Source organism: Sceloporus occidentalis, unplaced genomic scaffold, assembly GCF_023333645.1.
Source record: "Sceloporus occidentalis isolate IW3139 unplaced genomic scaffold, rSceOcc1.0.p SCAF_3, whole genome shotgun sequence".
NCBI lineage: Eukaryota > Metazoa > Chordata > Lepidosauria > Squamata > Phrynosomatidae > Sceloporus > Sceloporus occidentalis.
The window spans coordinates 104,813,472-104,839,185 of NW_028316983.1; the positions used below are offsets into that span (position 1 = coordinate 104,813,472).

At 40.5% G+C, this 25,714-nt stretch overlaps 1 protein-coding gene across 1 annotated transcript in view; it reads left to right on the top strand.

Moving 5' to 3' along the window:
• The window catches only part of LOC149316525 (solute carrier family 71 member 1), a 32,025-nt gene extending 6,457 nt beyond the window's left edge, over nt 1-25,568 (top strand). Inside the window, exons 2-12 of the mRNA XM_089515746.1 lie at nt 3,138-3,233; nt 5,666-5,728; nt 6,725-6,852; nt 13,417-13,531; nt 14,015-14,233; nt 14,904-15,017; nt 15,343-15,414; nt 17,121-17,233; nt 19,557-19,654; nt 19,933-20,093; nt 21,242-25,568. Of these exons, the coding sequence (XP_089371872.1) occupies nt 3,138-3,233; nt 5,666-5,728; nt 6,725-6,852; nt 13,417-13,531; nt 14,015-14,233; nt 14,904-15,017; nt 15,343-15,414; nt 17,121-17,233; nt 19,557-19,654; nt 19,933-20,093; nt 21,242-21,448 (1,386 nt within the window). The 3' untranslated portion in view covers nt 21,449-25,568. The remainder of the gene's footprint in view (nt 1-3,137; nt 3,234-5,665; nt 5,729-6,724; nt 6,853-13,416; nt 13,532-14,014; nt 14,234-14,903; nt 15,018-15,342; nt 15,415-17,120; nt 17,234-19,556; nt 19,655-19,932; nt 20,094-21,241) is intronic.
• Nucleotides 25,569-25,714: the final 146 nt, after the last annotated feature.

Consider the following 25,714-nt stretch of genomic DNA (forward strand, 5'->3'; position numbering starts at 1 on the left):
CCTCCCACAAGAAGGTAGGCTGGTTCCCTCCCTGCTCTCACCTTTTCTTTTCAAGCAGGCTTTTAATATGTAACTGTACCCAGGGAGGCCTCTTATTGAGGTGTTTGCTTTTGTCTGTTTTTTAAGTATCTTTTGTGAGCTGCCTTGGGTCCAATTTAGGAGAAGGCCACATATAAAATTAATTAATTAATTAATTTAAGGAAATGTGCTGTACAGATTTTGTATATATCAGGAGATGAGTAAACTTTAGATCGTTTTGGCAAGGGCTTAGAAGTTACAGTTCTAGGATCTTTGTTACTAGATATATGAAACTACTTTGATATTCTGAAATATTTTACATGCCACCTTCAGTGGCTTAGTTGTTTGCAAAATCCTCTTGACTTCTCAGAAAGAAGTGTTACAGGATGCTGGCTTATACCACATGTTACATCTTTCTCACTTTGTTTCAGACCAGTGTCTTTGATATTTTCCTCTTACAAGAAGAAGGAAGTATGAGGGGTGCTAGTAGCTAGAGCGCTCCACTATATTGCATGATCATGTGCTGGAGGTGTCAGTGTGCCTTAACACATCCAGTAGGCAGATGCAGGAGGCAGAGCACATATAACTAAAGGGGAGTAATTTTAGTGCTGTATTTGCTATCTTTCATTACATGTGTATACAGTTGGCCCTCCCTATACACGGATTTTTTTATACACTGGTTCAAGCATCCACAGCTTGAAAATATTCAAAAAAGTATAAATTTGAAGTATCAAACCTTGATTTTTTCATTTTATATAAGGGACACCATTTTACTATGCCATTGTATTTAATGGGATTTGAGCATACATGGATTTTGTTATTCACAGGGGTTCCTGGAACCAAACCCCAGCAGATAACAAGGTCCACTGTATATGAAACTCAACAAATGTGGGCTAGCTTTGATAAGCACCCCAAAATTTATTGTTTCCAGGTCATACCAGGTGCATATTTTGTGTTGCACCTTTGAAAGCCAGGGTGAGGTTATATGCAAAAAGATTTTTAAAATGGGCAATAATGTGCCAAACACACCAGGGCACCCTCTACCATCTTGTTCTTATTTGGAGCTAGTTACTAGAGACTGGGCTGTATGGGTTTTCTGAACCTCTTTTCCTGGGGGAAAGGGCAGAACTGTTCCTCCCCTCACCAGCATTAAAGGGAAAGCTAAGGCTTATCTGATTTTTGGGAGTCTGCCTTCCATCCACCATTGTGGGCAGAAGGGATGAGATAGTCAAACTCTTTGTGGGCCCATACAGACAGGCCAAAATAAAGCTGCTTCGGGTCACTTTGGAGGTATGCTGTTTAAATGATGCATGTGTCCTAAGAATCCGGAAGCCATGCAAAAGCCACACTCCAGTCCTTAGGACTGGAGTGTGGCTTTGGCACGGCTTCTGGACTCTTAGGATGCATGCATCATTTAAACAGCATACCTCCAAAGTGACCTGAAGCAGCTTTATTTTGGCCTGTCTGTATGCTGCCTGTGTAAATCTTTCTGTCCTCTAAAGAGACAGCTAAAGCCCTCCAGCTGTTGCATCTTTGTACTCCCTTTATGGGAAGAAGAAGTTATGTGGAGCTGTGATGTGAACTGTGTCTGTTTAACTGTGATTTTTCTTTGCCATGTAGATGTAGAACTTAGTCTGTAGTTTTGGAATTCAGATCATCAGGTTCTAGTTTACTCTGCTGGAGAGCCCCCCAATAATACATCCATTAAAATGCTCCTTTTTATTTTACGCATTTAATACAAAATTGGATGCTTTTGTGATGTGTGTACTTACTCACAGCTCACTTCTATTTAATGTATAGTTGAAAACCTGAAGCAGTCAAGATTTTCAGTTCTTAATATTTTCTCCAATAGGATTTTATTGAAGAAATGAAGTAAGTTAGAAAACTTAATACATATATCGGATACAGTGGTCCCTAGATGCAGTGGTCAGTAATAATCACTCCTAGACATTAATGTTCTTCCCTTTCATTAAGGTGCTTTACCTTAACCATCATTTTAGCAAAGGACTATGGCAATCTTCTTAGTCAGGGGTGAGGAAAGTCTGGCCTTCCCAATGTTACTGAATTGCAACTCTTAGAGTTCCTCACCATTGGCCATACTGACTAGGGCTGATGGCAACTGCCATTCTAGAGGGCCTCGTTTTGTCAGCGCCTAAGGCATTCTTCAGTTTTATGCTGCTTGCCCTATCATACTGCACATCGCTGTGTGGTTGATAAATTGTCTTGGATGGGTAGTGGATGATCGTGGTTTTTTTTGCTTATACAGTCAGCCCTTCTTATACACGGATTTCTTATACACTGATTCAAGCATCCACGGTTTGAAAATGTTCCAAAAAAGTATAAATTTCAAATATCAAACCTTGATTTTCCATTTTTTATAAGGGACACCATTTTGCTATGTCATTATATTTAATGGGACTTGAGCATCCACGGATTTTGTTATCCACGGGGGATCTTGGAACCAAACCCCAGCATATAACAAGGGTCCACTGTATTTTTTTCTCCTGGGAAATTAAATGAAAATATTCACAAAGGACAAGCATTAGATCTTTAGCGGAGCTATTTAATAGTTAGCATATCTGTTCATTGTAGATGTGGAAATTCTTCATGTCTGTGTAATTGTATAGAAAATTTTACAGCATTAATGTTTACCCTGTGGCTACATTCAGCTATAATTCTAAAGACTGATTTGGTTTTAAGTGCCAAGGGCACCAAGCCTCATACCCTTCTGTCTTCTCCATTATACATTTTGGATTTCTCTATTCATGTTCCTTAATAAATGTTCATGTCCCACTATAGCAAACCATGGCTTATTAATATAATGGTTTGATCTCATTTGAATAGCAAAGTTTGGCTGACCAAACTGTTATTTGTGGATTTGTGGTGGTAGAGCCATGATTTCTCCACCAAGTAGCTGGTTTACATTTCTAAACTCTGCTGACTGTGGATGATGGAAATTGTAGATCAGCTTGTCTGGAGAGAAAGAAGTTGGCGGGTGCTGCATTGGACAGAAATGATAGCTGTTTTACGTCTTTGTATTCATTCCCTCCTCCTTGTAATTAGCATTTTTGTACATTACCTATTAAACACTCAGTTATAATCATATTTCTTGTTTTTAGCCTCAAGGAATAGGTTCGCCTAGCGTCTACCATGCTGTGATAGTTATATTTTTGGAATTTTTTGCTTGGGGACTCCTGACAGCACCTACTTTAGTGGTAAGTAGTACTTTGCTTTGCTGTTTGCTTAACAAATTTTAAAAGTTTTCTTCAGTTGTTTTTTGGCTCAAGTGAGCAACATCAGTCATTAGTTCACATTGGACTTGTAGAATTCCTGGCTTTCATAGCCATGGAAGCAAGTGATGGCCATATATTCACACCAGTCTCTTGCTCCTACCTTCCTTGATGCTAGAAGTTGCATTTAAGATCCTGATTAGGAAAGTTTATTGTGCTTTAAACAAAGATATGAATAATTGGGAGGATATGTGTGAGTAGGGAGTGTATGGCCTTGTTGCTCACTTTCACTAATTAAACTATAATTTTGCAAACTGAGGAGTGTGCATCCTCAGTACATTAGAAATCATCTTTTATGATTCAGTAAATTGTCTTTACTGAAGAGATTTGCAGTAAAAACATATAGAAAAGTGTTAGTTTGCCACCTTATCATTCTGCTCTTAGGCCTGCATTTTTGTAAACCATTTGTCTTGAAAACAGTTAAATTTGCCACTAAATAACTGTACAGTCACCCCTTATTATATGTGGTCATCCGCTGATTGGAGCATCTGCAGATGGCACCAGCCCATTCTCCCCAGTGGCAGTGTGTGCACATAGCCATGCCAGTGTGACCATGTGCACATCACACTACCGTTGTAAACAATGGGACTTGAGGTACCACAGGTTTTGGCATCTGAGGGGGAGTCTGGAACGGAACCCCTGCAGATACGAAGAGGCAACTGTACTTAAGAGTTGGTGACAGTAGTAGAATAGGTGCAAGTGCTGGGGACAGCTATGCCTCCTAAGCATACAAGAGCAAAAGGTAGGGTTTCACAAAGTAAAAATAAAAGAAAATGTAAGAAATGAATCATTGTTCTGTTTACCTTCCAATATTGTGACTTGTTGTTATTCATGTATTTGGCAAAAGATGTTATATGTGTGCAGGGGACATTTCATTATAGTGAGATTTGTACTCAGGCAAGCATTTTGTTCTCAAAGAAATATTCATGTAATATATTCCTGGAAAACTGGCTCATTATGTATTTGGTGAAAGGTTTAAACAAATATACTTGTCTTTGAAAATGCTTCCTCATCTTAGTATGAAATAAAAATTATAGTTGATAGTTTATGACTTTAGTTCTTAGCTAACTTCGATAGCAAGCATAAACATAATGCTTGAGAGCAGGGATGGTGAATGCATGCACCTCCCTCCTGTTTTAGTCAGCATGGACAGTGGTGAAGAATAATGAGAATTGCAGTCCAGCTTCATCCAGAGTCCAGTATACACCTGTCCCTGCATTCGAGAATGCATTTCTGTAGTATACAAGCTCTTTTGCTCAAACAATAAAAGCATATGAGCCTGAATGCTCTTGTTAGTCCTGACTGCTGTAGACCCATTGAATCAGTGGGATTTGCTTGTATATTGAGTAACCATTCAATAACTGACCCAGTGCGTCTCCTTGAGTTAAGAGCAACAAGTATTCAAGCCATGAATACGTTTAGAACTTCCAGTGACAACCTCCACTGACTGCACAGTTCAAATCTGTTTTTGGTCAGTGAATTTCTTGAAAACTACATTCTTGAACTATCAACTGCAGAGGGAAACATCCAAGCATTTAAATTTGAGTGAACACCAGCTTCTCATGTGAAGGTTTTATAATCTATTTAAACATTGCCACAGTGAACCCCTCAGTATTCTCACCAATCCTATTTTTTTATTTCTATAGACTTATTCTTTGCTTATCCAGTAATCTATAAGACTTGATTTTTCTTTCAAATTAATTTTGTGAAGCACCAAGAATACACAGTCTCAAATTCTGTGTGCAGAAAAGGTCTACAGTATCATATGACTACAAATTCTGCAGGGTGTACCAAAAAAGATAATGGGGTTAACAAACAAATTCTTGATGATTAATGTTTATTCCTGTATGTGCATAGTAACTGATGCTTATTGTGCACTGTTCTGTAGTCATAAAAGAAGATCTGGACTTGTTATCCAAATGACATGTTATACTAACTCTTAAAAGCTTTCCTGTGCTGAAATTCTGTAGGCGTGGGCTGCATATCTAAAAGGCTAGAGAAATGGGACTTCTGCCACATAAGTACATGCCTCATGGTTGCAGTTTTTTGCCTAATGTGGGTTTTAGGTGCCTCAGCAGTTGCAGGTTTTTTGTTAGAAACATATTCCTATTGGAGTACTACAGTTCACTATGTATTATGTTGTAAAGCTGCAACCCCTAAAGTAGAACTAAGCCATTCTTCTCCCTCTTTTCCCCTTCTTACATGAAACATTCCAGTGTACATAACAAATACTGATACGCCTTTTTTCAGTGCTACATTAGCATTGCCAATCACTTTTTGCTATGAAGGGAATCAGACTGTATGTTAAATTTTTATAAGTTCTCCACTAATATGACATGTGCATAATTATTTTACAGGTTCTGCATGAAACCTTCCCAAAGCACACATTTTTAATGAATGGCCTAATACAAGGAGTAAAGGTAAGATCAAACAAGTGGGTTATGCCTAAAATACCCTACATCATCTGATCTCAGTGTGCCACTCTTCTATAATTTGCTTTCAGAAATCTCTCCATTAGTATTCAGATATGCCTGAGTACACTTTCGCAACACACAAACACAAATGACCCATACAGATCCTATCTTGTCAGTTTTGCAACATCCTTCTCATAAGATAATACTTGCTCTCCAACATTCTGTTGTATGTCAGAAACAGTTTGTTTTCCATTTATGCATATTTAAACATTCTTGTTATCCTAGTCTTCTCCTTCATTGGCCACAGACTTCCACCACCACTTTAAACTTTCTCCTGAGTTTGCTGTTCTGGAAAGATTGCATGTTTAACTTGCTCTTCAGTTTCAGTTGAATAGAATGACAGTCTAATGCCAAAGGTACACATTATATCATTGTTGAGTCGGTAACTTTGTCTTATTAAGGAGATTATTTCATTGCCTTGAAAATGGCTCAGTAACTTGTAGAGTGTGCTGCCAGTTACGCTGGGGATTCAAAATGTTGAATCAGTCTTATGTCTGGCAATCCTGCCATTGACTGTCTTTATACTAGACCCTGTGCACTGAAGACATTCTTGTGTCTTTTACCCATGACAAAGTTATAGGCTAAAAAGGATTGCTAGGAATTCTTCTGGTGCTGCACTATTTGGGAGGAAAGCAGTGGGTGGGGAGAAGAATATCATTTGAAAAGCTTGCCTGTCACTTCCACAGCTTGCCTCTTTCAGGTCTTCTTTTCATTGACACATTCCTTACTGTTGGCTCCCCTAGAATACAACTTTCCTGGCTTGAAAGCAGACCAAGTGGTAGATACAATAGCAGATAGATCTGTAACACCGTAACAGCTCCTAGCCCACCTACCCACACATTGCTTTGGGTGTGTATCAGGGTATTAAGCCTTTCTACTCCCCCCCCCCTTTTCAGTGTGTGTGTGTTTCTTTCACTTAAAGTATTTATATTTATTTCACAGGGCTTATTGTCTTTCCTGAGCGCCCCCTTGATTGGAGCTCTGTCTGATGTTTGGGGCCGAAAATCCTTCTTGCTGCTAACAGTATTTTTTACCTGTGCACCAATTCCACTGATGAAGATCAGCCCATGGTTAGTGTTCTGTTTTCCATTAGGTCTTGGCCATGGTAGTTCTGTGCATTTGATGTAAGTCTAGTTAAAATGTCAGCTTCTTCAGTTTGTTTTGACTGTTGTTGTTCAAGCTCGGATTGGTCCTTTTGGCAGAGTGCCAGATCACTTACCAATGAATGCATTGTGTGTGGCATAGAAAATTGTCCTTGGCTTCCTTGCTTGTTTTGCTCTGGGCAATACTGGAGAATAATAAGGAAACACTGTTGTTTTTGGTACACTTCAGGCTTTCCTGGAGTCCATTCTCTGGGCATAAAGTACAGATCTAGTTGGTGGGACTCGAGATTTCTCTTTCTTCAGCTTTCTGTACAAGATTTTGTCACAGGGTTTCTTTTCATACCGAAAAGATATAGAATCATAGAATTGGAAGAGACCAGAAGGGCCATCCAGTCCAACCCCCTGCCATGCAGGAACTCTCAATCAAACCATCCCTGACAGATGGCCATCCAGCCTCTGCTTAAAGACCTCCAAGGAGGGAGACACCACCACTCTCCGAGGGAGTGTGTTCCACTGTTGAACGGCCCTTACTGTAAGGAAGTTCCTTCTAATGTTGAGGTGGAATCTCTTTTCCTGGAGCTTGCATCCATTATTCCGGGTCCTGTTCTCTGGAGCAGCAGAAAACAAACTTGTTCCCTCCTCAATATGACATCCCTTTAAATATTTAAACAGGGCTATCATATCACCTCTTAACCTTTTTTTCTCCAGGCTAAATATCCCCAGCTCCGTAAGTCATTCCTCATAGGGCATGGTTTCCAGACCCTTCACCATTTTAGTCGCCCTCCTTTGAACACACTCCAGTTTCTCAATGTCCTTTTCGAATTGTGGTGCCCAGAAGTGGACACAGTATTTCAGATGGGGTCTGACCAAAGCAGAATATAGTGGCACTATTACTTCCCTTGATCTAGACACTATACTTTTATTGATGCAGCCTAAAATTGCATTGGCCTTTTTAGCTGCCGCATCAAACTGTTGACTCATGTTCAACTTGTGGTCTACTTGGACTCCTAGATCCCTTTCACATGTAGTTTCATTCAGCCAGGTGTCCCCCATCCTATATCTGTGCATTTTATTTCTCCGTGTTGAATTTCATTTTGTTAGCTTTGGCCCAGCTTTCTAGTCTATTCAGGTCATTTTGAATTTTGATCCTGTCCTCTGGTGTATTAGCTATTCCTCCTAATTTGGTGTCATCTGTGAATTTGATAAGTATGCTCCCAATTTTGTCATCTAAGTCATTGATGAAGATGTTATTATTATTATTAAACTTTATTTCTAGAGCGCTGTAATTATACACAGCGCTGTACAGAGTCAGTAAAATTAAGGAGTAAATATAAAAGCCTGCCCAAGGCGTACACTCTAAGATAATAACAATTAAATAGAGGAATAGATAAAATTACCATGTAGAAAAGTAAAGACAACTTAAAAACATCAAATATAAAAGCAGATCACATCACATCAAACATTATCAGACAGCCAGATGACAATCACAAATTCCCTGAGAATGCTTCCCTAAACAATATGGTTTTCAGCTCAGCCTTAAAGCAGGTTAGGGAAGTGATGAGCCGTGTATGCAGAGGAAGAAGGTTCCAGGAATGAGGGGCAGCAAGAGAGAAGGGACTGATCCGGGATGGGGCAGAGAAAATCCTGGGTTGAGAGAGGAGACTTTGGCTACCAGAGCGGAGAATGCGAGTAGGGATGTAGGGAGAGAGAAGATCAGTTAAATAAAGAGGGGCCAGCCCATGCAGGGCTTTAAAAGTGAGTAGCAAAAGTTTGTACCTGATGCGGAAAGGAAGAGGGAGCCAGTGAAGGGAAGACAACAGAGGGGAGACATGATCATAACGGCGAGCAAGTGAAATAACGCGTGCAGCTGAATGCTGAACAGAAATTAATGGGTGGAGGTGAGAGAGAGGAAGCCCTGCCAGGAGGAGGTTATAGTAGTCTAGTCGTGAGACCACTAGGGCATGGACCAGTGTTTTTGCGGTAGAAGCTGAGAGATATGGATGGATTTTGGCGATATTATAGAGAAAAAATCTACAGACTTTGGCTGTAGTCTGGATCTGGGGGATAAATGACAAAGAGGAGTCAAAGATGAAACCAAGACTACGGGCTTCCTGGACCGGCTGGATAGAGATGTTATTGACGGAAATAGAAAAGGAATAGTGAAGGGTGGGCTTAGGAGGGAAAACAAGAAGCTCAGTCTTGGACATATTGAGCTTCAGACACCGATGGTGCATCCAGTGGGAGACAGATGTTAAACAGGATGGTGCAGTGGTTAAATGCCTGTACTGCAGCCATTCACTCCAAACCACAAGGTTGCGAGTTCAAGACCAGCAAAAGGGCCCAAGCTCGACTCAGGCTTGCATCCTTCCAAGGTCGCTAAAATGAGTATCCAGACTGTTGGGGGCAAATTAGCTTACTTGCTGGTTAGCTTACTTGCTGTTTCACCGCTGTGATCTTTGGAATAGTGGTATATAAATAAAACAAATTATGATGATGATGATGATGATGATGATGATGATGATGACGACACTTGCTGCTCTAGCTCTGGTGAAAGATTAGGGGTGGAAAGGTACAGCTGGGTATCATCGGCGTACAGATGGTAGGAGAAACCAAAAGAACTGATAAGTTTGCCAAGGGAGAGTATGTATAAAGAGAACAAAAGGGGACCCAAAAGAGAGCCCTGAGAAACTCCAACAGATAAGGGGACAGAAGACGAGGTCTGACCACCCGAGACCACTGAAAAAGATCTATCTGTTGAATAGCACTGGCCCTAGGACAGAACCCTGTGGGACCCCACTGGTCACTTCTCTCCAAGATGAAAAGAAGCCATTGTTGAGCACCCTTTGGGTTCGGCCAGTCAACCTATTACAAATCCATGTAATAGTTATGTTGTCTAGTCCACATTTCACTAGCCTGTTTGCAAGAATATCATTGGAAACCTTGTCAAAGGCCTTACTGAAATCAAGATATATTATATCCACAATATTCCCATCACCTACCAAGCTGGTAATTTTATCAAAGAAAGAGATCAGATTTGTCTGGCATGATTTCTTTCTCTGAAACCTGTGTTGACTTTTTGTGATTATGGAATTGCTTTCTAGATGTTCATAGACTCTCTGTTTAATTATCTGCTCTAGAATCTTTCCTGATATTGATGTCAGACTAACTGGACGATAATTGTTGGGATCCTCTTTTTCCCCCCTTTTTGAAGATGGGAACAACGTTTGCCCTCATCCAGTCTGCTGGGACTTCTCCTGTTCCCCAGGAGTTCTCAAAGATTACTGCCAATGGCTCTGATACTACATTTGCCAGTTCTTTTAATACCCTTGGATGTAGTTCATCTGCTCCTGGAGACTTATATTCATTTAGATTAACCAGGTATTCCTGTACTATCTCTTTGCTTATTCTATGCTGAAATTCCCCTATTCTGTCCTCTGCTCCATTTTCCTCAGTTTGAGCTCCCTTTTCCTTTTCTGAGAAGACTGAGGCAAAGAAGGTGTTGAGTAATTCTGCCTTTTCTCTGTCTTCTGTTAGCATTTTGCCATCTTCTCCACGCAGTGGCCCTACCGTTTCCTCCTCCTTCCTTTTGCTGCGGACATATTCGAAAAAGTCCTTTTTATTCTTTTTAACCTCTCCAGAAAGCCTGAGTTCATTCTGCGCTTTAGCTTTTCTGACTTTACCCCTACACATGCCTGCTATTTCTTTGAATTCCTTTTTCGTTATTTCCCCCTTTTTCCATTTCTTATACAATGTTCCATTTAAAACTTAGATCAATTGAAAGTTCCTTAGTCATCCATCCTGGTTTCTTGAGACACCTCCCATTTTTCTTTCTCACTGGAACTGTTTGCAATTGTGCCTTCAGTATCTCTCTTTTGAGAAACTCCCATCCATCCTGAACTCCCTTCTCTTTTAGTATTTCTGACCACGGGATCACCCTCAAGACTTCTCTAAGTTTACTGAAATCCACTCTCCTAAAGTCTAGGATGCGTGTCTGACTATGCCTGGCTTCTCCTTTCCATTGTATAACAACCTCCAGGAGAACATAGTCACTTCCACCTAATGATCCCAACACTTGCGCCCCATTAACCAAATAATCCTTGTTGGTTAGGATCAGATATAAAATAGCTGACCCCCTTGTTGCCTCCTTTTGGATAATGAAATTGTCTTCGAGGCAAGTGAGGAATTTGCTAGACTTTGAGGATTTTGCTGAGTTGGAATTCCAGCAAATATCAGGATAGTTGAAGTCACCCATCACTACTACATCTCTCCTTTCTGAGTGTGTAGTCATCTGTTCTAGAAAGGCATCATCCAATTCCTCCACCTGACTTGGGGGTCTGTAGTAGACTCCCACCATAACATCCTTGTTGTTTACCTCCCCTTTAATTTTTATCCAGATCCTCTCCACCTGGCTTCCACGATTGATGTCCTGGATCTCTTCACTGGTGTGAATATCTCTGACATATAGTGCTTTCCTTTCCTGTTTGGCCTATTTCTCTTAAAAAGGTTATACCCCTCTATTTCTACATTCCACTTATGAGACTCATCCCACCAGGTTTCATTGATGCCTATTATATCATATTTGCTTTGTTGTACTAGGAGTTTGAGTTTATCTTGCTTATTTCCCATGCTCTGTGCATTAGTGTACAGACATCACAGACCATGGGTCCCCTTTACTGGCTGCCTGTGCAAGTTTTTTTGCCTCCCACTGTTGGGTCCTTGCACTATTTGTCTTGTTTCCTCTATGACAGTTTGACTTTTTTCTCCAGCCCTTTTGTCTTCCTTAATATTGTCTCCCCGCCCCCCCAACGAAACCGCAGCCCATGATCGAAGAATCCAAATTGTTCTTGTCGGCACCTTCTTAAGTCAGTGTCTCTTTTGATTGACTACAGTTTTATGTTTGTTTTAAATCAAATTGTTTTTTTTAAATACTCACTACCCAAATCATGGAAGATTTCTCCCTCATGTCATGGAGAACTGCAGTTCCTCCAAGCAGCAGTAAAAGGCAAAACAAAGACCCTTTGATTACAAGATTTATCTGATGTATTTGAGACTTCTTTTAAAAAACAAATTTTGTGTATCAGCATGAAATTAATGTTGGTATACACGCAAAATACTAGCACAAAAGTGATCTAGAGAGCTGTTTCAGGTGTTTGGAGGCTTTAGCCTAGGCAGTACACATGTTTCTGTTTTTGAAGGTATTCTCAAATTCACAAGTGATCTGGCATGTGGGACAGGAGGCTTCTGTGTGTGAAACACTAGCCCAAAGCCTGCTTTGGCATGCTATCTGTATGTATGAAGCTTTGCATTTAATGGAATTGTAATCTGGGTAAATTAATGGCCATATCTGAACACTGGAGTAAAAATTACTAAATGGTTTGCTCTCATATTGTTGAGTTTTGAAATTTTGTTTTAAAGAACTATTTTGAAATCATTAGTGGAGGAATGACTTTCTTCTTGTCTTCACCAATAAGGGAAGACCTGTAACAAATAGCTTGTTATTTGCAGAATAGTACTTGGTCTTGTGTTTATGGTGCACTGATAAAAGAATGTCAGTATTGATGGGGTTTAAATGGAAAGACTTACTTTGAATATCATACAAGACAGGCAGTGCAAAATGATATTTCTACCAACTGATCAAAACAGAATAGTTGGATTTGAGGTGTTTATCCAAAAGATGAGAGAAGAATTTTAGGGAGACAAATTTGGAGAACTATAATGATATTTTATTATATGATTTGCTTTTTATAGAGTAAACTGTAAAAAGCAAATCATATAATAAAATATCATTATAGTTCTCCAGATTTATCTCCCTAAAATTCTTCTCTCATCTTTTGGACAGACACTTCAAATTCAACTTTTCTGTAACAAATTTATTTTGATCAGTTGGTAGAAATATCATGTTGCTTCATACTTTGACAGATTTGAATGTAATTATATTCTCTGATTTTTATACATATTCTTCACAGAGCTTTTAATTGTTGTATTTATGACTGTAATGACACTGGGTGCAAAATAAATGTTAATATGTGCACAGCTCAGACAGGCAGAATTAAATACTGTATATACTCATGTATAAGTCTAGAAATTTAGGTCAAAAATTGACTCCAAAAAAACTGAGTTGACTTATCCATGGGTCCATAGAAGTACTGTATCTTAACTCTTATTTAAAAGAAGTAAACATCCCCTAGCGAAAGGCAAGAGTATAATCTGTCCTGGAAGCACCAATCTCCTCTACTCTCTTATCCATCCAGCCTCACAAAAAGCTATGTCTGCTGGAATTTTATAAGTTCTTTGACATTGTTTTACTTTGCTTCATCCTTTAGATCCTTTGCTATATGCCCCTAACTTTTACCCTCCACTTATCATATCAAAATTCATAATTTCGCCCCCAAAATTTGCCCTCGACTTATACATGAGGTTGACTTATAGTTGAGTATATACAGTAGTTGAATGTTTCAGCTTCTTATTAATCAGCTACCTTTCACAATGTTTCCTCCTTATTTTTGATCTTACGGTACTTTTTGTTTCTAGGTGGTACTTTGCTGTTATCTCTGTCTCCGGAGTCTTTGCGGTGACCTTTTCAGTGGTGTTTGCCTATGTAGCAGATATAACCCAAGAACACGAACGAAGCATGGCCTATGGCTTGGTATGTGTGTAGTTCGTTTGTATGCTTTAAAAACGTTGAAACATTAGTAACTAGAACCCTTCTAAAATATGGTTAGTAATATTTACCAGAATGTACACCTCTCTGATTCCTCTGTTACCATTTTAAAGTACAATCTTATCTTTTCCATCTCAGTAGAACAAAATATTCTTTATCTAGTGACACATAACATTTTCTAGCTCTACTAACTTACAGATTTTGTTCTGTTGTTTGGTTACTTAAAACTTTGTTCTAATACCTAAAATCAGGAGTTGCTGTAGGAAGAAATTATCCAAAACGTAAATAATGCAGAATATATTATTATTTGGACTCAAGTGCTTTTTATTGCTTTGGGAGATGTCTTCAATGCAACTGTGTATCAAAAAGATAGTATAAAAATATGATCGAGGCCTTTTTCCTTTATGACTTGAAGTATTTAGGATGTTATTCACTGACTGTTCTTTCACTGATTGTTGCCATTCACAGGTTTCAGCAACATTTGCTGCAAGTTTAGTTACCAGCCCTGCCATTGGTGCCTACCTTGGTCGAGTATATGGAGACAGTCTGGTGGTGGTCCTAGCTACAGCTATTGCATTATTGGATATTTGTTTTATCCTTGTTGCTGTACCTGAATCATTGCCAGAAAAGATGAGGCCTGCGTCATGGGGAGCACCCATTTCTTGGGAACAAGCTGACCCTTTTGCGGTAATTCATTTAATTGTTTGGTATGAGGTTATTTGAGACTGTGGAACATCCACTAATGCGCATTAGTTTCGTCACTTTAGTTAGTGCTTAAATTACAGTACTTCACAATCCATCCCCTGGCTCTGCCACGTGGACTGTGTGCCTGTTTTGTTTCAGTACTGCTATGCTATGCCTCTAGGCATTTTTTTAACTATTTGAAGGGATGTCATATTCTGGTTGGAGCAAGCTTGTTTCCTGCTGCTCCAGAGAATAGGCCCTGGAACAATGGATGAAAGCTGCAGGAAAAGAGATTCCATCTAAAGATTAGGAGGAACTTCCTAACAGTAAGAACTGTTCAATATTGGAACGTACTCCCTCAGAATGTGGTGGAATCTCCTTCTTTGGAGGTCTTTAAACAGAGGCTGGATGGCCATCTGTCAGGGATGCTTTGATTGAGAGTTCCTGCATGGGAGGGAGTTGGACTGGATGACCCTTGTGTTCTCAGGATCCTTCTATGGCTAGACAGCTGATTGCCTGGCTGCTCCAATTTCTGTGGGGTGGTTTGGTCAAACGTGGCAGTTGTGGTCTCTGCCATACTGAGCAGCATAGGGACATAAGGGTTTCTGTTTGTTTGTTTGTTTTGGTAATATGTAAATGGTGGTTGATAACAGTTTTTATTTTTACTTCCTAGTCGCTGAAGAAAGTTGGCCAGGATTCCATAGTGCTGCTAATCTGCATAACAGTCTTTCTCTCATACCTCCCTGAGGCAGGCCAATACTCTAGCTTCTTCTTGTACCTCAGACAAGTAAGCCCTTACCAAAATGTTTTGGTTGTTGAAGATTAATTAACGATATGAGGACTAAAGCCATGGTTTGCTATTAGTTGCTAGCTTTTGGGTTGTAGTTCTACTGACAGGGAAGTTGGAAAGGAATTATTACCTGTGTTCAGCTGTGTGGAATCAATTATAGTCCTTAAAAGTGGATTCATTTTGCACTGAAGAAGTTACTGACACTCAGCACTGCTGGATGATAATGGGAACCAATCCATTTAGGACATTTTAATAATAGAGGAAGCTGATTGATTTTTAGCTATGTTCAAAGAGGAGTGATTAAAATGATTTCTTTTCCTAGATAATGAGATTCTCACCAGAAAGTGTTGCAGCATTTATAGCAGTCCTTGGGATTCTCTCCATCGTTGCACAGGTAACTATATGTCTCAGTCATGCACTTTTGTATAGGAGGGATGGGCAGAGTGCTTTAGAAGTGGCAGTCTAGACTGTTCTTGCACCTAAAATTGGCCAGCCCACACCTGCAGAAGCCTCAAGTAGTATAGTTGGACTTCTTGGATAATCAAGACAAGAACTAATTGGCAGTCATTTCTGGTTGTGAAAGTGGGCCTCCCTGGATTTGGAATGGCTAGCATGCTTCTTGGGGTGTGGGTGGCCAGTTTTGTGGCAAAATATGTGTATGTGTGTGGCAGAAGTAAGGGTGGAAATGCCTTCCAATGTTCCAAGGGAGGCTGGTGTGACCCGTTGCTCCTGAAAGTTGCTTGCCACTATTGGGAGGTTTTATTACATTTTGCCCAAGAAGGCGGCCCATTTTGGCTGCCATGGTGGTGCTGAAGTAAGAACTGCATTTAGAGCATTCCAGGCCCAGAATGATTACAGCAATGATTCTTAAACTGTACTCTGTGGAGCTTCAACCAAAAATAGACATAAATGAACCTATAAATATTAAATAAACTAAGACTCGTCTTTTTCCCCTCTTGCATATAAAAATAATAACTATGTGGAGCGAGAAGAAACTAGAGTTGTTTCTGTGCAACCAGCAGTCCTTGCTAGATCTTTGTACGTTCCTTGTTCTTGAGACATTTGGGAGATACGATGCTACTATCCATGGCAGAATGTCATGCTGCAGTCTATAAGATTAGGACTATTCTAAAGGCTTCCGTATGCTGGTTGTGATCTGCAACATGACTGATAATAGCAATACAGATTTCACACAATGTGGCTGAACTGTGTAGCAGGTGATGAAAGTACATCACAACAGCTGTTACTCAGTGGCAAGCATTCATAAAGTCTACTACCAAGGGATATCCAACAAGAACTGGAGCCTAAATACCATATTATTTAAATAATATGATCACTGAAATTATAAAACATATCCTGGGCACCTAAACAATACATCTGTTCCCCTTCTCCACATGTATTTATTCATTTTCATTGGGATACTCAGTATAGCTTCAATAGAGAACAAGACATTCTTTTGGAAACATTTCAAGAAGCCTACCAAATGGCAGCTATAACATGAAGAGTATATGAAACTCTACCAACAAGCAGTAAACTGAAAGTAGTCTTCAGTGAATAATGTCCAAGAGTTGCATTAGAATGTATTTTGTACAATATTTTAAGGTACTGTTCAGTCTCTCTTCTTCCATATGTTCTTAGTCCCTCACTGCTTACAAACATGATTTAGTGCACAGTCCTAACTGGCAAGGATGGCCAAGAGCCAGCTGAGCTGATATTAAGCTAAATGAAGCTATGCTGAATTCAGACCTATGGAAATTACATAGGATTGCCACCACACTGACCTAACTCCTTCCTTGGTTGGAGGTTTGAATCTAGTGTAACTCATTCCACCCTCTTGCTGCCCCTTCTGTGCCCTCTTTTGGAGCAGATTTCAGCCCGTAAGAGCCGTTCTAACAAACTGCTCTCTCAGCAGATCAGTTGACAGAAGAGGGTTCTTCTGGCAGAAGGGCATGTGCCTAATCCCAACAGACAGTGCATCTTTGTGTTAGGGTTGCACTGTTCTATTAATTATTAAATATTAACTAAACACTTCTGTAGTTTGAGTGCTTTTATTTAATTTCTGGTTTTCTTGCTTATTTATTGTCATTTTTCTTCCTTCAGACAATAGTTTTGAGTTTACTTATGAGATCAATTGGAAATAAGAATACCATCCTGTTGGGTCTGGGATTTCAAATACTACAGCTGGCATGGTATGGCTTTGGCTCAGAACCTTGGTAAGTCGCGTCTCCTGATGTTTCTTTTTAGATATTGTTATACTTTCAGCATATTTTCTTCTTTATTTAGGAGACACTTTTAAAATATCTCTCAGTTATCTGTGGTTAATGGATGAATGCAAGATCAATACTTTGCTTTTATTTAGAAGCCATAAGTTGTACAGCTATATGGTAAGGCCTCTCTGTTCACTAGACCCATGTTGGTAAACCAATGGCACGTGTGCCGGAAGTGGCATGCAGCCCAGGTTGCATAGGCACGGCAGCCACCAGTGGAAGAGAAGGGGCACACACACATGGCCTGGCTCTTTGTCTTGCTCCAGTTTGCCCTGGGACAATGGGACATCAAGGAGCCAGCTGGCAGCGCCGGTGTTCTGGCTGGAAGTACCGGCCCTTCCGGTCAGAAGTCCTGCCCCACTTGGGTTTCTGGGAAGTGGGGTTTGTGGCTGTGTACCTTCAAGTCATTTCCAACTTATGACAACCTTCAGGCAAACTTACCATGGGGTTTTCTTGGCAAGATTCGTTCAGAGGAGGTTTGTGGCGGGGGGGGGGGCGATGGAGGAGGGAAGTGGGGGCGGTGGCAGTTGGGGGCCATGGAAAAGGAGGAAGAGGGAACCAATGGCAGGGGGAGGTTACTAGCAGACATGCCCACCATCCCCTCTCCCCCGGGCCTCCCTCCCTCCTTCTCCTGGTGGCTGGTGGGAACAGGGAAGTACTAGGGCCATCCCTCCTTCTCTGTCTCCCTGGCCTCATGTCCTTTGAGCCCCCCACCACCCAATAGCCCCATGTCTTGGCCCAGTTCCTTGTCATGCAAAGACAGTTGTATCCCTGCCTTGGGGGTCTTGACTTAAAATACAAACAGGCCAGGGCTTTTTGGTCAGTCCCCTGAAGCCGAGGGATTTGCTTCTCATCCTCTCCTCCTCTGATGCAGCCCTCACTGGCACAAGAGCCCAGCAAGAGAAGGAGGAGGAGCCTGAGGAGCCTTCATCCTCCTTCTCTTCTCCCCCCCCCCCCAGCTCTCAGAGTCACTGGGCTGAACTGCCTGCTCCCTCCCCCCCCCCCCTTCCTCTCCTGGAGGCCAGTCCTTCTTCTCATACATAGGAGTGGGAAAGCATCGAGGCCATGCCTTCTCCTCCATCTCCCCAGCCCATGCCCTTCACACCCCCCACTGCCCTATAGCCTCCCATCACACAGCTTTGGCTGGTGAGACGGAGGAGGAGGGAGGGCCTCGATGCTCTCCCACTCCCATGTGGGCTGCTGGTGCTTCTCTTCTGCCTCTGTGCTGAAAGTAAGAGGAAAAAACCATTCAACATTTGCATTGTGTCATCAAGCAGTCCACTGCTTAACACGGTTGCTGTGCTTCTCCCTTCTCAGAAACACACACATTGAGCTCTGGGTGTGAGGCTTATCTGTTGCTGCTGCTCTAAGGAAAGCAGGAATTGTCCAGGAGGGATTCCAAAAGGTTTTCCCATTTTCAGCATGGCTGAGAAGCATGCTATATATACTATATATACAGTATCTATATGGGTCTTTTTTGTTCAGGGTGACCAGACATGGTCCTCCTCCTTTTCAGGACCTGTCCTCCATTTCAACCTCCTGTCCAGGAGGGATTCCAAAAGGTTCTCTATTTTGAACAGGGCTGAGAAAGATGGATGTAATGTTTATATGAGTGGCTTTTTTGTTTAGATTTTGTTTTGTGCTTTAATTTGGTCAGGTCCTCCATTTTTCCTTTGTGTGTCCCCCCCCCCCCCCCGGATGTCCCAGCACCTGGAAGTCCCACCCCCAGCACCTGGTGACACCTGGTGCTGGAATGCTAGAGTTTGGCCACTTAGTCCCTAAAAGGTTTACTATTACGCTGAAGCCACCCAAGAAACGGGTGAATGCCCGGCATGCGTGCATTGCCGCGTAGCGAGAACAAGCCCCATTGTATTCAATGGGGCTCACGAATGACATGCATGGCCAAGCAGCAAGCATGAGCCCCGCTGGATATAATGGGGCTCAAGCATACGCATTTTTTCATCTACGCGGGGGGGGGGGGGGTCCAGAACAGATCTCCGCATAAAGCAAAGGCCCATTGTACTGCACTAGACAGTTAAGGATTTATTGTGGAGAGGTTTGACAGTTACATATTGTCATTCTTAAGTGCTTATAATTAGATGTTAAATGTAATGTCCAAGGGATTTTGATGCTGCTTTCTGCAATATTACCACATAGTAACCCTTCGACACATCCTTACTGTTAGATAAATTTGGTCTAAAATTCTGTTAAGCTCTGAAACATTCTGGGCCTGCACATTTACCCTTCTCTGTCTTCCTCCACCTTCCAGGATGATGTGGGCAGCAGGTGCTGTGGCAGCCATGTCTAGCATAACGTTTCCAGCTGTTAGTGCACTTGTTTCACGGACTGCTGATGCTGATCAACAGGGTAGGTGCTTCATAAGGTGAAAATGGAGAATTCCCATCCTCTTACTGCTGAAAATGTAGCCAAACTGGGAATTGACAGCTCTCTTTATCCAATGCTAGTATTTTACTTTCACTAGACTCTATAAAACACTGAGTACTAGTAAACATATCAAAATGTTTCTCGGCAATCAATTGTATGCATTTTCCAGGGGAGGAAGGCAAATATTTGTTGCAGTATTTTTAACATTCTTCTTTGTACTCATTTACCTGTAGCTGACCTTTTTCAATATTATTTCCTAGGTGTTGTTCAAGGAATGATAACAGGAATTAGAGGACTCTGTAATGGCTTGGGACCAGCACTTTATGGTTTTATATTCTACATTTTCCATGTAGAACTGAATGAACTTCCAGTGACTCAGAATGACCTGGGAGATAACATAGCCACACACCATTCACAACAGGTATTGTCTTCAGTTTATTGTAATAATGGTAGGGCAGGATTATTACATGTCAAGCACATATACCTACAAATGGTAAACCATGAGAAGGCAAATTTACAGTGTATGCAGCTCTCAGCTTGTCTTCATGCAACCCCAATTTCATGTAGCTTGCTGAGGATGAGATGACATGTACAGATGAACTGCATGGTGCAAAGAGCAGAAGAACTGTACAATTTTGTTATTTTACAAACTGCCCATTATTGGACATTGGCGCTTTCCATGCCTGACATGTGGGCCATTGGCAGATTACACGATAAAATGGAACCTTAACAAGAAAGGCTCCCCTATTCCTGATTTCAATAATCTATGGAAATTGTACATGGTGTACAGACCTGTTAGGAAGCAGCGACTAAGAGTCCTTCCATGTGTAGTGTTCAGTTCACTGCAGTTTTGCTGCACAGACTGCACTGTGCAGTCTGCAATTTAAAGTCAAATGCACCACTGTCAGAGTGTGGGACCAGAATCCTGGACAATCAACCAGTCAGCTTGTTTAATGAAACAACAGAACTTTATTGAAGGTTCCAAGATCAGCCATGTCTCATCACCTAGCTTCTAAGCTGAGACTGACCCCTCCCAGCAAAAGCAATGCATAAGTCCCCCTAAGCCAAAGCATTCCACCCCCAGCAAAAGCCCGCGCAGTAGGACCCCTCCTTCCCAGCACTAGCTCCCATCCTCCATCCCTATCCCCTGAGAAACGAAACTGCATTCCAAGTCTCTGCAGGCCAGCCTCTCAAGGACACTAGGTAACTCACACCTGGTCCAGCCTAGTACTACATATCACCATCTCTACAAGCTATGTGAAGTGCAACCCATCCCCCCATCATCCACAGTTAGAATACATCTGGTAGAATACTTCAGGACAGCCAGGGACAAGTTGAACAGGCTACTGATTGAATTTACCGGCTCAAAGCTCAATATGCCCTTTAATCCTTCTTGTGGGAGTAGACATGGAGAAAAAGTAACATGGCACTGTCCTTGAGTACACTATTAATTTTTAGAGCCATCCACATAGTTCTAACATAAGATATCCAAATGGGACTTAATTTAGCAAAAGTAATTAAAAGGGGGCATGTGTTTATGTGTCTAAAATTTATTCTGTTTTCTTTCAGAACTCTATCATTCCTGGTCCTCCATTTTTATTTGGAGCCTGTTCTGTATTACTGGCTCTACTTGTTGCCTTGTTTATTCCGGAACACACCAACTTAAACGTTCGCTCTAGCAACTGGAAAAAACACTGTGGTGGACATGGCCACCCACACAGTCCACAAGCTCCTGGGGAGGCCAAAGAACCTTTATTACAAGACACAAATGTATGACAACAAAACTCAAGGACTCCTAGAGCGAGTTTCTTACTTTTCTTCTTTTTCACCTGCAGTTCTGGATGCACATTCCATTTCCATTGAAAGTGTCATTTCTTAAGGTGGACTTAAGAAATTTATCTCTTTGCATGAAAATTGTAAGAACCACAGAAAGGAAGTGGAAAATCCTCCAAAGAAGTTACAACTTAAGTTATTTAATTTTTTAAAAACCTCTTATTTAGGATTTTTTGCCATAAAATCCTAAGGAATATTAAACCTTTACATCTTAATTTTGAAACAAGATTATATATATTGAAGGTATCGGCATGTGTTCCTGCATCAGTTTCCTGGAGGTGTTAAGCTTTATTCTCTTCATGCTGGTCTCAGTGAGACATACTAGCAGGACTTGGGTACCCATTTATTTTATCCGTAAATCTTGGGTCAAATGAATTTGAAGCCTTAACATAGATGCACTTGACCAAGAAAGGTGAATTTGGTTGACCTTGGACTTTCCAATCAGTGTCTGGCAGGTCTTTTTTTTATTATTATTAACACAATCATGTGTTGTACACACATCCTGAACAGTACACACTCCTTTAAGTGCATTATTCTGCTGATTCTTTGTTCTTTGAATTAAGTCTAGTATCAGTATGTAGTACTTAAATTAGTGGGTAGTGTGAGCCTAGATTTTATTACTGGCTCCAAAACTCTACCTTCGTAAATACAATTTGATACCACTATGCTTTGGATGTTTTGCATAAGGACCTCAAAACTTGAATATACAAACTCAACTCTAAGCTGATAGCCTTGAAGATGTCAATGTGCTCTATAATGGATTGCCCCTTCTAGTACTGGTCAGGATCACTGCCTATTTATCTAGTATGGAACTGAGGACAAATAATAGTTGATCTGCCATTTTTGAATGATGTGTTTAGGTTCAGAGATGCTTGGTAAATAGCCTGGTCTGGTAATTGAAGTGGCAATCCTTGTTCTATAGTGGCCTTTCAGGACTGTCACAAGTAACACTTCAGAGCCAAGGGTTAGTCCTGCAGCTTCAGGACCACAGTACTGGAGAGAGCTTTATACAATTACTGATGTGAATTTCTCTAAAAGTGTATATTTTTGTGTCCAGTTGTATTATTTAAGTGTTCCTTTGTATAAAATGTGTATAAAGTATTGTATAGTTCAAAATGTTTTCATCTTGTGCTGTGGTTATTGCTTAAGCTTTTTTAACTTTCACCACGGTTGACTAAAAAGCTGGAAAATAATGTAAACACTTAATAAAGTTGCATATTTTAGTGATTTTTTAAAATTAGTTCTTTAAAGCAGGACTATAGAGCAGTGTATGTGTATATGAATACTTTTTAACTGCTTTGTCGTAACCATACTTTTTTTTATCTGTTCTAGGTTTTTGTATGTCCCCTTTTTTTAAGTAAAAGACGAGCCATGAGCCTTTATTTATCTTTGGCACGGTCCGCCAGGAACAGCTGAAATAACCCCACATTTGCTTAGTTTTTCTTTAGTTCTAGCTCTTGCAAAGGAACAGACACTATAAAGTGCTGGAATGACAATGGAGAGCAGCAATTATTTCTGATCTTAAAAGGTAGTGCTTTGTCAAGCCACTGAGTTTCCAAAGGGCAAATGTATTTGAAACCCACATCTCCATTATAGAAGAAACACCTTATGCTAAGCTATTTAATTTCAGAAAAAAGCATGTCTAAGAATGGGGGTGTTTTGCAGCAGTATCTGTTCTTTAGACATTTCATGCTAGGCAGGTCAGAGTTTAATACAAAATAAGAAATCAGTAAAAAAAACCTAGGACTTGGAAGGCTGCTGTAAAGAAACTAGACAAGATCCTGAAGTGTAAAGGTATATAATTGAATTCTGTAGTTATGATTGTCCATGTCATTGTATTTCTCATTTTTGTGTATGGTTGTGAAGACTGGACAGTGAAGAAAACTGATAGGAAAAAAATTACCTCATTTGAAATTTGGTGCTGGAGAAGAGTTCTACAGATACTATGGACTGCTAAAAAGAGAAATGAGTCCTAAAGCAAATCAAGTCTAAACTCTACCTAGAAACCAAGATGACTAAACTGAGACTGTTGTACTTTGAACATATAAGAAAACTCATTATTGAAGACAATAGTGCTTGGTAAGGTAGAAGTCAATAGGAAAAGAGGAAGACCACATTACAGACGGATAGACTCAAACAATGAAGATGTGGCCCAGAGTGCAAGACCTGAGTGGGTTGGCGGTCTCATTCATAAGGGTCTTCATATGTTGAAGTCAACTGGATGGCAGTTAACAAATTTTTTAAAAGGCTGTTTTATGCTAAAACTGCTACTTTGTAATTGTAGTCCTAGGTTTTACCTGTTTCCCATTATGCACGTGTTCTTGCACAAAATTACCGTAAGTCAAAGTCAGCTTGACGGCAGTTAAGAACAACATCCACAAACTAAAAAAACTAAGTTTGTTGTGTTATGTGTCTTGAAATTAATTGTCACGTATGGCGACCTTATCATAGGGTTTCCTTGGCAAGACTTATGCAAAGGGTTGCCATTACCTTCCTATATAGCTGACAAGTATGACTTGCTGTAGATCCCCAGTGGATTTTGAGTTGAACTGCTCAGGAATTAATAAGAAATGGACTGAAACATTCTGATGAACTGAATTATCACATCTAGAGCATGATTGTGCATCTCAGGTGGCATGCAGGTGCCTCCTTCCACCATCTCTCCCCACCACACACAGACCCCTGAAAAGCAGATTCAAAGGGCTACAGCATGAGGTCCTGACCATTTTGTTGCTGGAAGACTGCAAGAGGTGCTTGGAAACTACTACCTGGTTGTAGTTTCCAGCAAATACATTCATTGGTTATGGGGGAAAGCTATGTCAGCTTTCCTCTCCATGCAGCCATGTGCCTCCTACTTTGCCCCTAAATGTGTAGCTCTTTGAAGCAGCTTTTAGGTGAGGGAGGGCACTGCAAAATATCTATATTACATGAGTACACGTCTCCAAAAGGATCCTGACCGTAGTATAAACTAATTCAAACATGAACAACGCATCAGGACATTACAGTTCAATAGTCATGTTATCATCACCCATGGAAGATTTTTAGTTTTTCGTTGCTTTTTAAAGTCAGCAACAGAACAGCCACAATGCTTAGTGCTATCCCACTTTTTAAAAAGAGAATGTGCCAATTTTAATTTCTGTTTTGTATCCATTTGCGCAGAGTTGGGTCTGTTCTGTGTAGAATGCAGAACACTGATGCCAAAATTGTAAGTGCATTGGAAGATAAGCCAGTAACTGAACCTTTGATGTTGTAGGTGATGACATTAGGTTCTATAAGTGTGTTCTAAGTGTAGCTATTGGACAGAGATGCCATTGTTCCTTGAAAAGTGTGGTTTCTATCTCCGTTTTTATTATGTGCTGTTGCCTCTAATCCTACCTCCCAAGTTTAATAAGGCAAGCATGCTGGTCTCTAGGAAGAATAAATAGACAAAAATCTGACACACTAATTCAAAGGCAAGTGCTCCCATCAGTAATCAGAAATAATGGGTGATTTGTTTTACTCTGCATCTGCTCCCAACGGGAAAGGAGTACACTGTGCAAAACCACAGCTACCCTTCCCTTGAGACAGAATGAGAGGCAGAACTGGATCTATATGGCAACTGACACTCAGTGGCAGGTCATTTAGCTCCCTCATTTAAAAAAAACAAAACACCAGAGCAATAGATATATTTTGTTGTTGTGTGCCTTTGTTTTCTGACTTAATGGTGACTGACAAACTTATCACAGGGTTTTCTTGGCAAGATTTGTTCAGAAAGGGTTTTCCTTTGTCTTCCTCAGACAGCTGAGAGTGTATGACTTGCCCATGGTCACCAAGTGGGTTTCTGTGAGCAAGCAGGGATTTAGACTCATAATCCACTGCTCAAACCACAACACCACAATAGGTTAGATATTCTGTTAAATAGTTAACTTCATACCAGGATGTTTCATACAGAAACAGTTCAGTGAACATCCACATTTGATAAAGAAATTGTCAAGGTTGTTTTAAATCACTAAACTTTTAAGACTGTTATCATTGTAGTTGGTTTAAATTTTTATGTTGCCTGCCCCACCTTGAGATCTTTGACACAGTGTGGTATATAAGTATTTTAATAAAATACAGAGTAATACATTCTGCAGTTATTTTCCTTGTATCTCATTGTCTACAAATGATGTGCAGTGTATGTACTCATGTTCTAGATAACTCCACGCATCTGATAAGGTGAGCTATAGT